Source organism: Lathyrus oleraceus, chromosome 6 (genome assembly GCF_024323335.1).
Source record: "Lathyrus oleraceus cultivar Zhongwan6 chromosome 6, CAAS_Psat_ZW6_1.0, whole genome shotgun sequence".
Taxonomy (NCBI): domain Eukaryota; kingdom Viridiplantae; phylum Streptophyta; class Magnoliopsida; order Fabales; family Fabaceae; genus Lathyrus; species Lathyrus oleraceus.
In genome coordinates this window covers 226,785,395-226,801,041 of record NC_066584.1, presented here as the reverse complement: position 1 = coordinate 226,801,041, position 15,647 = coordinate 226,785,395, and the positions used below count along the sequence as shown (strand labels likewise).

At 38.2% G+C, this 15,647-nt stretch overlaps 2 protein-coding genes across 2 annotated transcripts; one reads left to right on the top strand and one right to left on the bottom strand.

Annotated features, from left to right (window-relative positions):
- Window positions 1–3,256: 3,256 nt before the first annotated feature.
- LOC127092648 (protein MAIN-LIKE 1) lies at window positions 3,257–5,417 on the top strand. Its single transcript, XM_051031536.1, has 4 exons — window positions 3,257–3,415; window positions 3,667–3,836; window positions 3,922–4,596; window positions 4,693–5,417. Coding segments are annotated over exons 1-4 (1,509 nt in total). The 5' UTR covers window positions 3,257–3,414; the 3' UTR covers window positions 5,356–5,417.
- LOC127092649 (uncharacterized) lies at window positions 5,339–6,077 on the bottom strand. The gene is made up of 2 exons (XM_051031537.1): window positions 5,670–6,077; window positions 5,339–5,580 (listed from the first exon to the last, which is right to left on the bottom strand). Exons 1-2 carry the CDS (start codon window positions 5,970–5,972, stop codon window positions 5,440–5,442), a joined length of 444 nt encoding a protein of 147 aa, XP_050887494.1. The 5' UTR covers window positions 5,973–6,077; the 3' UTR covers window positions 5,339–5,439.
- Window positions 6,078–15,647: the final 9,570 nt, after the last annotated feature.

Here is a 15,647-nt window from a genome sequence, read left to right as displayed (position 1 = left end):
TCCCCCCTTTTTTTGACTGAAGCTTGGCTATTTATAATGCTCTTGTTGTGACCTAATGGGCTCAGAATGAAGCCCAAAATTCTGATATATCGCAAGCTTCGCTAGGCGGGCGTTGTAGCGAAGGGTTCGCTAGGCGAAGGATTTGCTCGCCTAGCGAGCAGGCCATCTGTGACCTAATGGGCTCAGAATGAAGCCCAATAATTCTGGTATTCGCAAGCTTCTCTAGGCGAAGGAGTTGCTTGCCTAGCGAGCAAGCTAGTTTGGGCCTTTTTCTGGATTGGGCCTATTGTGAGCTGGGCTTTTGTTCCTTTAAGGTCAGTGCCTCGTAGAATAAGTTGGAGTGCTTCGAGAAATGTTTTGCAAGATTAATGGACAAATTTTGGGGTATGACAATATTCATTATTACAAAGTCGGTGGGAATGTAGAATTGACCTATACAAATGGGAATGTTCTCTAGCATACCTATTGGAAATTTAACAAAACGGTAAGCTAGTTGTAGAGACATCTTCGTTGGTCTTAGTTATCCTAAATTGAGTTTCTTGCATGTGGATAAAGGCATTAAACTAACACTGGCTCCTAAGTCTCATAAAGCTTTGTCTATGATAAAATTTCGAATTACACATGGTATGGGAAAATTACTTGGGTCTTTCAGCTCAGGAGGCATGTTGTTTTGAATAATAGCGTTACACTCAGCAGTAAGCATAAAGGTTTCGTTATCCTCCAGCTTTTTCCTATTAGATAAGATCTCTTTAAGGAATTTAGCATATGAAGGCATTTGTGTAATGGCTTTTGTGAATGGTATAGTGATATTAAGCTGCTTCAGAAGTTCTACGAATTTCTTAAATTGTCCTTCATTTTTAGACTTAGCAAGTCTTTGAGGATAAGGTATAGGTGGTTTGTATGGTGGCGGAGGCACATAAGGTGTTTCTTTATCTCTTGCTTCTCCACTTTTGTCTTCCTTTCCATTTTCGGTTGGTTCGTTTACCTTTTTAGTTCTTTACCAGAGTTTTGATACATGGATGGGTTTTGGAGTCTTGGGTCAACCAGTTCATCTAATTTTGTCCCACTTTGCAATGTGATAGCATTAGCATGAACTTTTGGGTTTGGTTGTGGTTGACCAGGAAATGCTCTGGTTGGGGTTGCTATTGTTGCTTGTTGTTGAGCTACTTGGTAAATTTGTGTTTCTAACATTTTATTATGGGTAACCATAACATCAAGATTACTTGACATTTGCTTCACCAGTTTGCTAGTATGAGCATTTTGATTTGTGAAATCCTTGTTTTGTTGAGCTTGAGCATTCATAAAGTTTTCCATCGTGATCTCTAAATTTGACTTTCTAGATGCTTATGGAGCAACAGGGGCTCCTTTCTGATACCCAGGTGGAATAACAGGTGTTGGGTTTGGAGGAAATAAAGCATTATTAATTTTTATAAGAAAATTTCATATGATTTCTCCAGCCAGGATTATAGGTATTGGAATATGGGTTTCCTTGAGCATAATTTACTTGGTCGGTAGGAATACCAGTCGGTAGGAATACCAGCCAATAACTAACAATCAACATTAGTGTGCCCAGGGGTTCCACACAATTCACAGTTTGGTGTTACTGCAACTATGGTAGCTTCTGGTGTTATGGCTAAGCTTTCGATCTTTTGAGTAAGTGCATCCATTGTAGCATTGACGCAGTCTATGCCATTAACTTCGTACATTCCGCCTTTTGGAGTTGGTTTTTCTACAATAGCACGTTCACCTCCCCATTGGAAGTGATTTTGAGCCATGTTCTCGATGAGTTCATAGGCTTCATCATAAGGTTTGTCCATTAAAGCACCGCCAGCTGCAACACTCAAATTCATTTTAGTGTTGTACAAAAGACCATTATAGAAAATATGGATAATCAACCATTGCTTAAGTCCATGGTGTGGACTAAGTCTCATCATGTCCTTGTATCTTTCCCAAGCGTCGAAAAGAGATTCGCTTTCTTTTTGCTTAAATTCGTTGATTTGAGCTCTTAGCATAGCCATCTTGCTTGGTGGGAAATATCAGGCAAAAAAGACTTTCTTCAACTTGTGCCATGTGGTTACAAAGTTCGAAGGTAGAGACTGGAGCCAAGCTCTAGCTATATCTCTTAAGGAAAATGGAAAAGGCGTAGTCTAATTGCTTCGGGATTGACATTGTTGTACCCCAAAATTTGCCCTTCATTTTTCTTTTTTATCTGACCTATGACTTGAGACCCGTATATACTCATGCATACTCATCATTCATCCATGATTAACATTTTCTAATAAGTATCATACATTTAAGGTTCGCGGTTGATAAAATCAGGTTTGGCCTGAAAATTATGGTGTTGCACGTCATATGGATCGAAACCCTAATCCCTGATTTTCTTCTTATAGGATCGGGTGTCTGACCTTCTATGCATCTGACTTGGCTTCTAAACCCTGATAGTAGGCCCATGGTTTGAGATTATGCTTGTGTAGCTTTATGCTTGGGTTGAAACCCTAATCATTGACCTGGAGGTTGGCGAACAGTACGTCTTGAGGAGGGTTGGAAACCCTAACTGCGGTTCTTGACAATGACACATTGCTTATGCTGGTTACTTTTTAGTTTGAGGCCTTTGGCTGATTATTTAGATTTGAATTTTGGCTAGCTAAACCCTTAGTACATGGTTTGTTTTTGTTGGTTCCAAGCATGCTTGCATTCACATACCACTGCATCAGGTCATTGATCACATTTGACCCAAGTCATTTCATCCATTAATTCCATTGAGCTTCTTTGATCCCAAGTTCATTGACTCAGTTTGATCAAGTCATGGCATGATCACTAGGTGTCACTGTCTTTTATTCGCAAAATACATTGGTTCTAATTGGTTCATGAATCCCTCTTAAACACACATTCTTAATCAGAGAAGTCCATTTCATCATCTTTTGCATCAATCGACTTTTGGTCAACTGTTGACTTTTTGGTCAACTCAACTTGCCATACTTGATCATTGCATTTAGCATATATGTATATAACCATTTCATCATTGTTTCAAATTGATTTTGGAAATTCAAGTTAATTTTTGGAAATTCAAGCTAATCTTGGAAATTCAGGTTGATTTTGGAAATTCAAATTAATTTTTGATAAATCAAATTAATTTTGAAATTCAAATCAATTTTTAGAATCATTTTTTTTACTAATGGGCCATGAATGTGTTATTCGAGAGTTGACCCATTTATTCATCATTGTTTTTCAGAAAATTTTACCCTATACCCCTACAATTGTACCCATACCCCTACATTTAAAATTTTTTGACCAAAATACCCTCATATAAATAGGGTATATTTTCCGTTTCAAAATTTTTTTACCATTTTCGTTGAAGACTTCCGGAGAAGAAAATTTTTTGGCGTTTTTGCATTGTATACCGGAACACTTAAGAGTAAGTCTTCCGGTTTGAAAATTGTATACCGGAACACTTCTCTTAAGTGTTCCGGTTTGTTGTTTTTTTTGGACACTGAACCGGAAGTCTTCTAGAAAGTCTTCCGGTTTGTATACTTATATACCGGAACACTTTCTTCAAGTCTTCCGGTTTGGATGATGTGTACCGGAACTCTTCTTTGAAGTGTTCCGGTACGTAATTTTTTTTTTTTTTTTTTTTTTTAATTATTTTTTTTTACATTATTTTTGCAGTGGTTCGAAGAAGAGGTGCAGATGGCCGGATTCCAGTCCGCACGTTAGACCGGGGTGCATCTTCATCTGCAGCTGCAGCTGAGCCGACTGGATATCCAGGAGGGCCGTACGATACATCGCTTTTGGTGAAGTACGAGCATCATGTTGCTCGACATATATGGTTCGGTGAGGTAAGTAAACGGACTATATTTGAAAATGAATAATAGTTGAATATTTTATAATTTGTTTTCTAATATGTGTTTTAATTGTTTTTAGGAAAGAGGACCAAAGAAAGAGTTGAAGGTTGCCGGACATGGACTGAAGTTGAATTCTAGGGTTCCATTGGCTCTTCCACCACAGATGGAGAGTTGGGTATCTAGATCCGGTTTAGCTTCACTGCAGAGAACGAGTCTGAACAAGATAGACACAAATCTTGTCTCTGCATTTGTGGAAAGATGGCATCTAGAGACATCTTCATTTCACATGCCGTTTGGTGAAATGAGCATTACTTTAGATGATGTCGCATGTCTACTTCACTTGCCCATTAGGGGTATCTTTTGGAGTCCTCAGGATGTGACTGAAGAGCTAGCTGTTGAACTTGCTGTGGACTACCTAGGAGTGTCACAGAGTCAGGCACAGTCACATGTTCGGAGCTGCAGGGGGTCGTATTACAAGTTGGAGTGGTTATATGATATATTCGTACATCATAGGGCTGCTTCCAGCTGGGCATATGCGACTAGAGCATATCTATTGATGTTGGTGGGTTCCACCATATTTGCTGATAAGACCTTTACACTTGTAGAGGCACGATACCTCCTCCTGTTTAGGGACTTGGATGGATGTTCAGGATATAGTTGGGGAGCAGCTGCACTAGTTACCCTCTACCGATATCTTGGAGATGCGTCCATGTACAGTTGCAAACAGCTAGGTGGATATCCTACTCTCCTACAGGTATATAATTTAATTTTGTTAATTAAGTGTTGGATTCATTTTATAAAATATTGTAACTTAATTTGTTTTATTTATTATGTTTTTATTTTGTAACAGTGTTGGATTCACGAGTATTTTCCAACTGTTGGAAAAAGAGGGGAGAATTGGAATCCTGCTGGAAACTGTGGTCTTCCCCGAGCGATGAGATGGTCATATAGACAGGGAGTCCTGAAGGTCGATGATTTACGACCTATTTTGGACGAGTTGACACCTACCGACGTCATCTGGCGACCATTTGAGGATCATAGAGCATGGCGTGTATTTGATGAGATATGTCTTTACAGGGGCTGTTTGAAGTGGGATGAAACAGTTGTTCCATACTTGCCTGATAGATGTTTACGTCAGTTCGGGTATAGACAGTATGTTCCATCCCCACCACTGGATTGTATGATGGCGACGGATATTGATGTTGATTGGATCAGTTACCATCAGAGTGTTGTCGATGTGATCGGTTCATCTTCCGTGGCCACCACTCCATCTGAGGTAGTAGACGGTTATCTGGAGTGGTATTATCGTGTTTCCCATCCACGGTTGGTCCCTCCCCATCGTGACGCTCCTAGAGAGGTACCCGTTCCTGTATACGACGCCGGGCCATCTGATCCTGATTGGGCTCGTGTATCTACATTGATTCGTCGCTATCTGAGACAGGTTAATGCTGAAGAGGAAGATCCACAGTTTTCTGATTTATTTGAAGCTTTGCATATTTCTCGTTCACATTGATTATATGTATTAAGCTTTGAATATAATAGACATAATAATATAGATTTCATGTTTTGATTACATATTTATGTTTTGATTACATAATCATGCTAATACAGGTGTAAGTAATTGCCAATGTTGCATACGTCCTGCAAATCCTAGCATCCAAGTAGTTGCTATATGAGAACGAAATTTCTTCCAATCTAATGTGACCGGTGGCAATGGAAACCCCTCTTTCATGTTAACCTGATAAAGTAAAATAATTAAAAGATTAAGTCATATAACATAAAATATTAACTGGAATAATTAAAATATTTAGACATAAAAATACATACCTGAACCCAATGATTCTGGTTAACAAAACCAATGCAATAAATAGAGACATTTGGTGAATGTGAACTTGTCATCGGAAAGAAAGTGATGCACGGATTGCCTAAACAAACAAGTACAACATTATAACGATTGGCTATCAAGTAACCCATATCTGGTAGACTCATCCATTTTTCAGGTGGCTGTGAACCAAACGATTCTATCATCAAAGATTCTCTCACAGCTGACAACCGATTAGAAAATAACTTGTCATACAAAGTTGACCTATCCTTGTCTATTAATTCCAACCCCAACTCTCTGCGAACCATTGACCAACCATCCTCACCATATCCATGCAATGATGCAATGACTCTAAATCCACAATTACCATCTGATTCAACATTAACTACATCTTCAATGTATGACCTAATATGATTAGGAAATTGAACAATGAATTGTGGTTGCTTCTTTGATAATTGTATCTCACTCCTTGGACCTCTTATCTCTTTTTCTATCACACTCTTATGCTTGTATACTTGCGTAATACGAGTGACATTCTCAGGAAACTTGTCTTGCAAGGAAAGCAAAATGTTTCTAGGTGCTACATGTCTCTTTGCCAAATCAGCGACATGTTGCTTCTCATCTGTGGTCAACCTACCAATAAACGAATGACCTTCTAATCTATCAGGTAAACCATGATTATGTAACCCACATTTTACATCAATCTTCCAACCAGATCCATCTTTCGCCGGAGTCGACTTGATTTTAAATGGACATCCACATTTCTTGGACGCACTTTGGGTACCACTATCACTAATCTTGTGTTTCCCACCTTTATCACAGCCAAATATTATTTTGTTACTTCTCCCTCTCTTCCCCGTTTTAGTATCTGAACGACTGATAATAACAGTTACTTTATTGTCGATTCCAACCTCTTTAATCCATCTGATAACCTCTTCTCGTGTACCAAATCTTTCCGTCGTCATAAACGCATCAGTAGTATCTACACATATTTTGGGAAGATTTTCCATTTCTGTAAAAAAAAAAAAAAAAAAAAAAAAAAAAAAAAAAAAAAAAAAAAAACACGTACCGGAAGACTTAAAGAAAGACTTCCGGTACACAAAAAAAGCAAACCGGAACTCTTCTCCAAAGAGTTCCGGTATGCAAATTTTTTTTGAAATTTTTTTATGTGAACCGGAACTCTTTCCTTAAGTGTTCCGGTTTGTTTTTTTTTGTGTTCCGGAAGTCTTCCCATAAGTCTTCCGGTTTGCAAAAATACATACCGGAAGTCTTTTTGCAAGTGTTCCGGTGCGAGGGGTGTGAAAGTGTAATTTTTGGAATTTTCAACTGAATGGTAAAAATGAAATGGTAAATTGGTTAAAACCAATTAAGGGTAAAATGGGAATTTTTAAATTTTTGTAGGGGTATGGGATTAATCGTAGGGGTACAAGGTAAAATTTTCTGTTTTTCAGCATTAACATGCATTAAGCCCAATAGATGCAGCCCAAACCATTCATCATCCAAGTAACCAAATTAATCCATTTTTTTTATAATCCAACTATCCATTTTTACCAACCATTTTACATGCTATCCATTTTCTAAATCAATTAACCATTATCCATTCAATATTCTGTTTCATTATCCATACATAATCCAAATCTATTGACTAAAAATCCTTTGTTACATTACATAAGCCATGGGCCCATTCTTTGTTCAGTGCATATCAAGACAAGAAAGGAAAACGGAAAACAAGATCGGTAGTAGAAACTACATGGCCACAAGCTCCAAGCAGCTTCCAAGCAAGTGCAAGCTGCAGAAAAGCAAAGCCAAGCGCACACCAACAACTGCAGCATGCCAACGACAAACGGTAATAACACATGAAACGCAAGTCTGTGCCAAGTGAAACGTCAAAATGCTGAATCTTCTCTCTCCCATTTGTGTTAAGAGGCGCCATATACGACCTAGTTCAAGAAGTTTGGGTCGGGGAAATCTGTTGAATCCAAGGCCCACCATTATTTCTTTGGTAACACACCATCTCTCTTCATTACCACACCCCCACTGAGTCCAAGCTTTGGTTTTTTGGCCTTTTTGAGAAGACTTAGGGCCTAAAGCCCATTCGTCACTCCATTACTGTTCACACTTTCCCTGCCAAGTTTGCACCCCCTGTTTATTTGGGCATATCTTGTTAATAATTTCAATTAGACCTTAATATTGAGATTAGACCTTGTTAATTATCTTGATTAGGGTAATTGGATTTATATTTAATTAGAATTAGAATTTAGTTTTAATTAGGATTTTGATTTTATTTTAATTAGAAATTTTAGAATTTAATTTTGATTAGAAAAACTAGAATTTAGGCAATTAGATTTAATTAGAGTTTAGCTATTAATTGAATCTTATATAGTTTTTCATGGATTTCAATATAGTCCTAACTAGATAAAATAGAGATTTTTAGTGGTTTTTAGAACTTAGTTAATCCCTAAACAATTAGGTTAAAATCAAGCTTTAGGAATTAATCGATTTTAGGCTATAGTTAGATTTTAACTAGAATTCAATTGGTGTTAATATTTGGGTATTTGTAAATTGATCATTTTACCCCTTAGAGGCCATTTTGGTTATTTGCACCATGTAATCACATGCTCCCTTAGGAATAGAATTAACATAGATTTTTAATCAAGATTTTTTACCAACATTAATATATTCCCCTAGGATCTTTAACATAGAATTTTCAATCAACTATAACATGATTCCTTAGGTTAGTTTGACTTAATTTCTCACCTTTAGATTAGGACTAACCTAATTCCAAATCATTTCAAGCCCTCCGATTCAAATTGATTAAAAGCAATTTTGATCAATTAAATTCTTTGAACTTGTATAATCCCACAATCTAAATTGAGTGACCAAAAGACCCTTGGTCACTTAATAAGACTTTTATTGTAAGTTGTGGAGCTCGAAGCCTCAAGTCAAAATCTTCAATCAAGGCATCCTCAGTCACATCAAGCAGCATATTATACAAGATAAATCAAAGGTCAACACTTGGTAAACACGATCCAAATTGTACGAAACGAGCCTTAAGTAATAGGGAATAATGAGACGGAGTTTCTCCCATCCTTGTCTAGAGCGACTTTGCGTATGGGGCGTAGACCCCAAATATGCAAAGTGTTCGTCCTTATTCGTAGACTTTAGTGCAATTCGAATCGATTAAACTACCAAGTCATCTTCATGCAAAATCAACATCAACACAAGGATCAACAATGAAGATTCTTCACCAACAACTTGTCAGTTAAGAGAAGTATCATGCGCTACGAGCCTTAAGTAATAGGGAATGATAAGACAGAGTTTCTCATATCCTTGTCTAGAGCGACTTTGCGTATGGGGCGTAGGCCCCAAATACTCAAAGCGTTCACCCTTATTCATAGACTTTAGCATGATTCCTATCAATCAATTGTCAAGTCTTTCTCTCTTAATCATTACAAGAAACAACAACAAAGACTCTTCTTTCTCCATGATGAGAATTGCATGCCACGAGCCTTAAGCAGTAAAGAAGGAATGAGACTAGAGCTTTCCTACAGTTATTCTGGGTATCTTTGGGTGCGAGACATTTGACTCGTTGCTTATCGTATCCACCTTTACTAATAGACTTTAGTGTGATTCTTATCCTATAACTATCATGTCTACTCATTCTCCATTTCTAATCATTTCAATTAAACCGTTCAATCATTCTTTTGCCTTCAATCACCTTTTTTTCCAACCCTAGTGGGCTAAACTACAAAAGCTTTGATTTCCTTATTGCACTATAAGATACGTAGGCAGGAGAATCCAGATTCTTCGCGAGCTATCTTATTTATCAATCTACCCTATTTATCAATCAATCATTCTTCATTCATTTAATCAAGACCATCTTTTTGAGATCAGTCATACTTCTCCTTGGACTCCTTATCTATCCTTTTAGGACGATCTAGCGACCGTCCACCTCATCAATCGAGAGTTGTTTGGGACTGTGCCCAAACATTTAATTTAGTCTTTCTTTTTGGCTTTACCCTATAGTGGCGGTCTTACTAGCCCACGTACTGGTAAATTCCTACCTTACTCTTTGATTTAGAGTTTATCTCCTTCTTGGATCCAAGATACTATTCTTATTTGATCTCTAACTATTTATTCCCCGTCCAGTGATACACTATTCCTTATACTATACAGTACTGCAACCATTCCTTGAAGTGGTGCTTGTCTTGTGAGTCCCCGTTGCTTAGACAAATCTCTCTCTCTCTCTCTCTCTCTCTCTCTCTCTCTCTCTCTCTCTCTCTCTCTCTCTCTCTCCTTGTTTCATGGCAATTAATCTTTGAAATTGGGTTTGTCTTGTGAGTCCCTGTTGCTTAGACCAATACCTTTTGACACCATTCTGTTGGTACAGATTATACTCTTCGTCATTGTATGATTGCTCTGACTTTCTCATTACACAATGAGAATACGTAGGCACGAGGATGCGAATCCTTGGCGAGCATACTTCTAATTATTCCTTCTTCCGCCTTAGGGCACCATTCATATATTTCACTATTCATTACCTTCCATCGATCATAAATCGTTCACCCAATGACATACTATTTCTTTGACATCGAAATACACTTTCTTTGGAATTCCATACATACCCTTTTAGGACGTATGGTGAATACTCTGCATTTCTACCTAGAGTTGTTTGGGCTACACCCTCAAACACTTAATTCCTCCTTTTTGGCTAATCACCCTATAGTGGCGGTCCTACTAGTCCACGTATCGGTTAAAGTCGTTTCCCTCTATGGTACAAATCCCATTTCTCTTACGGATTCTAATACACTTTCACCTTTCAATCTCAGATAATACTTCTTCAACCACTCATCACCAAATATTCAATTTTGTGACTTAGGTAACTTCATTCCGTTCATATCCATGATACATCCATATTCTATCTTCATTCACTCCATGTGATATACCTATTCTCTGAGCTAGATAAACTCTCTCTTTGCGCTCCTTCTCGTGTCACCTTGTGAACCAAGAGATGTTTGGGACTGTGCCCAAACACCTATTTCTTCGTCTTTTTGGCTTTACCCTATAATGGTGGTCCTACTAGCCAGCGTACTGGTAATAGCCACCTTACTCTTGGGTTCATCTTTTCACCCTTGTTGGAGCTCAAAACACAATTCTATGGTTCAGACCATACTTTGATCACAATTCTTTCCATCTCCCGCCTCTAGTTCCTTGAACTGCAAAGCTCTGAATTTCTCATTGCACTATGAGGATACGTAGGCATGAGGGCTCCAATCCTCACTGGGTACTTTATCTTTTCCTCTTCCTTTCCCCATTCTTTTGCGAGTAATCTTAGATATAACACCTATTTAAGCAAGAACAATCAAAACGGTTCCCATGGAGTACCATGGATGTTTGGGGTGCTAATACCTTCCCATTGCATAACCGACTTCCTTACCCAACATATCTCTTTCCCCGGGTTTTATCGATGTTTTCCCTTTCCTTCTGGAATAAATAAAGTTCAATGGTGACTCTGTTGTATGTTCGAGCGTGCGATACGCTCTGGTATATTTTCGTTAGCTTCAGACACCATTTGCTTTCACTATGTCTGTGTACTACACAAACACTGACAAATGTAAGTTTGGATCGTCTGTAGGACTGCATGAAAATTGGTTTTGTTGAACGACTGATAACAACAAAGGTTTTAACTCGAAATTGTTTCGGTTGATGGCAGGGACAACAATGTTGTTGTGTGGTTCCTCCTGTGAAGGAACAACATAATACTTAAGAGGACGATTTTGTGGTCCTTCAACCATTACTGGTTTAGATTCTGATTTTTGTTTGGGAAAAGGAAGATTATACTTAATTCAAAAATTGTGAACTCGACGTTGTAAATTAATAAAACCCTCGACTTCGTCAACTGGTTGTTCTAGCTCTTCGCTTTTTGAGCGAGTGCTTGGCATACAATTGACGGTTTAGAAGGGTAAATAAAATAAAAGTTTCCTTAGTCTATACTGCACAAAAACTGAAGCACAATATTGCCTAAATTAGTCCCCGACAATGGCGCCAAATACCGATCGCGACGGACGTGTCTGTCGGAAAACAACTGCAAGTATATAGTTTATCGTGTAGTTTTAAAAGATTGTCAAACTCACAAAGACTAATAATCAAACTAATGTTATCTATCGTTGCAATTGCAAAGCTAAGGCTAAGGGTTAAAAGGATATGAATGGAAATATAAGTCTAGAGGTTTGAGAATGACGATAAAACGAGGCCGGAATATGGATTCCGTGTTCCTAAAGGATTAGGTAGAATTCAAGTACTAATTACGATTTTATTACATTCTATAGAAAATATTGATTTAAAGACTCTCTCTCACACTCTCGCGCTATTGACTAAAACCACACCTCTAACCACATGATTTTGCTCTCACTCGTCCGTTTCAATTAGAAAGCATATTTTGAAAACCAATGAGATTCTAAATGATTCCTAAAGCGCTCTCGCTATTTTTAGGATCGATGCCTAGTTTCCACTATTTGGTTCCTTCCTCACACTCTCGCGCTATCAGCTAGAACCTTAGTTTGTTCTTCATTCTCGTATCAAAACAATGAAACATACAATTGGAAGCTAAAACCAAAACAAAATTTAATCACAATTTCACGCCTATTGTTTCTACCGAGTCCCGTCAGTAACGACAGTCCTCATACATCGGACTCAAGAATATTTAGCAAGACAATTTTAATTAAAAACAACATGATCAAAGCAACTAAACTTAAAAACAACATGGCATGTGATGTAGTAAAGGCAATAACAAGTATAAATAATAAAGCAGTAAAAACCTGAAATTAAAGAAAACGGAAACTTGAATTGAATTGAAAATTCTGACAAGCCCTTTCTTGATCCAAGAGTACAATGAAAGTTAAAAGAAAACAAGTGTGACATTCCCTCAATGTGAGTTATTGTCACTTTTACATGTGAATTTATGCCTAAGACTACGAAGCAATTTCAATAGAGCTTTCGCATAACTTGGATACCATGAAACACCCCTAAGAGTTCTATTTATAGAGGTCTTCATCCATGTAACTCCCCTTGATCGTACAAGCAAAGTGGAGGGAAAAGAAGTTGGAGAAAATTGCACAAAACCGCCCATTTCCACAGAACCGTTGTTTGCATGATAATGGTAAACACCATTGCCTTGGTTATTAAATGACGTGGGAGGCAAGGCCAATGGAGAATGCCATATACACATGGCAAATGCCATTGGGGTAAGATGGGCAGAATCTTGCTCTTTTTCTCCTTTTTCGATTTGCTTTCGAATCCGCACTGAAACTCGCTAACAACTACAAAACGAATAAAAATAAACTAAAAGGTGATAAAAAATATTGAAATAAATGCAAATAACATGCGACATAAGCCTAAAAACATGATACAATTTCTCGTTATCACATACTTGGCAATGTCTGAGGTACACAGTGGAATATATGAAGCTCACCAAGCTGGCCATAAAAGGAAATGGTTATTATTTCGACAAGGTGTTTACTGGCCAAGTGTGTTAAAAGACTGTATTGACTTTGACAAAGGGTGTCAAGAATGTCAGATACATGCAAGCATTCAATATGTGCCAGCTATTGAATTTCATGCAATCATCAAGCCTCGACCCTTTCGAGGTTCGGCGTTAGATGTCATCGGTGAGATTCAACCAGCCTCGTCAAAACAACAAAAATTTATCTTGGTAGGTATAGACTATTTCACAAAATGGATAGAAGTTACCCCTTTGATAAAAGTGGATCAAGAGGTTGTGATCGAGTTCATTCAAAAACACATTGTGTATATGTTTGGAATTCCTGAAACCATTACTACAAATCAAGGTTTAGTTTTCGTTGGTCAAAAGATGCAAGAGTTTGCTGCTGAAACGGGATTCAAGTTGGTTACTTCCACACCTCACTATGCCCAAGCAAATGGACAAGTCGAGGCAGCCAATAAAGTGATAATTGGGTTAATCAAAAAACATGTTGCCAAGAAACCTAAGAATTAGCATAAAACATTATATCAAATTTTATGGGCTTGTAGAACATCCCCAAAGGAGGCAACCAATTCAACGCCTTTTCGTTTGACATTTGTGCATGATGCCATGTTTCCAGCAGAAACCTGTTTACAATCAGTTAGGGCGCATCGGCAAAACGACATTCCTTCGGAACAATATTGGAGACTGATGTTCGACGAAATGACCGATTTAGACGAAGAAAGGTTGGCTGCAATAGACATGTTGTTACGATAAAAAGTGTGTGTGGCCAAAGCGTACAATAAAAAGGTTAAGACAAAAACCTTTGCAATAAATGATTACGTTTGGAAGGTGATCTTACCTATGGATCAAAGAGATCGAACTTTAGGAAAATGGTCACCAAATCGGAAGGGACCATTTCAAGTAATCCAAATGTTTACGAATAATGCCTATGAAATTCAAGAGCTGGGTATTGATCGACGAATCTTAAGGGTAAATGGAAAATATTTGAAAAAATATAAACCTATGCTCCAAGAGATTCAAATCAAAAGGTAATAAAACTTGTCATCAATTATCAAAGCCAAGATGGCATACAAAATCTCTGGACGGAGTTACATTGTCTCGACAAGGAAAAGTACATTAGGCAGGAAATCTAGACTTAAATCCTTCAAAAAGAGTCTTCTCATGATCAATCATGTTGTTGAGAAGGTCCATCTTTTCCTGCAGTTGGCTAATCCTCGTTTTAGTTTTAAGGGCTTTCTCACCATGTGAAATTCCTTTGAGAATATCCTGATCAACAATGTCTTGAGCTGGAAGAGTTTCAGTTGAGTCCAAGGAAGCTTTTTGTTCCTAAACTTCAACAATTTTCTTGGTAAGTTTAGCTACTTAAGCCTGATAGTATGAGATTTGTTGGTCGAAGGCTTGCTGCTTGTTGAAACGTTCTTGCTTCTTGGCCTCAAAATCATTGAGTTTCCTCTCATAAATTTCACCGAAGTCCCATTCTTGTCTCATCTTGTTGGGTTTTATTTTAATTTGGAAGTTAGAGTGTCGACGAAGAGTGAGGTCTTTGACAAGTTGAGTGAAGAAGGCTTCAAATTCAATCAGGTACTTTGCCACAGGAGTAGGAAGCTTGTGTCGAGAAATCTCGTCAAGCATTTTGAGGACGTTGACCCCCAAGGCCTCTTCCTCTGCGATGATGGCCAAAATTTCACGCTCAAACAAATAGGTTTTCAGCTGTTGGACTTTGAGAATGACAGAAGCATCCATTTATGGCAGTCGAGCTAGAGGGTTGAGCATCAATCGACACTTGGCGAAGCTTCTGCAGCCTTCTCAAAGTCTCTGCTAGATTTTGTTGTTTCAAAGAGAGAATCTCCTCCGAATTAAGAAAACTATTGGAACTTTTATCTTGCATAAGGGGGCACCTTTCTCAAAGGCTAGGGGAGTTGATTTTCCTTTATCAGCCGAATGGGTCTCGCCACCAGTAGCAGTTGAAGGACCCTGAATCTTATGCGTGTCGGGATCTTGATTGCCTTCAATCGACATGCTTTGAAACTCATCTTACCTTTGGGGTCTCAAGGGATCAATAATCTCCGTCAGATCCACAACTACGGTTGCATCATCAACATTTGCAATACAAGTCGACTTAGCCGGAGAACCCTAAGGAAAGAACGCAGAATTAGTATCAAGGGAGAATTACACAAAAAATAGACGAGGAGAAGTGTCCAATACCTTAGGAGTTGGAGGTTTGGGAGGAGAAGTTGGAGTAGGCTCTTCATGACCAATATGTTTAAAAATCTCAGAGAGATTGTCGAGAGTATAAGTCCTTGCAACGCTCGAAGAAACAACTTTTTGAGCCGTTTTTTTAGTTGGAACCTTTTTCTTCTTTTTAAGAGGGGTGGATGGAGTTGAGTTTGGAACGGTCGGAGAAGGTAGAGTATGAGAATGCATGTTGGTATCAGAACCCCACCTTCAGCAACTGTTGCTTTTGGTTTTTTTTTGGGCT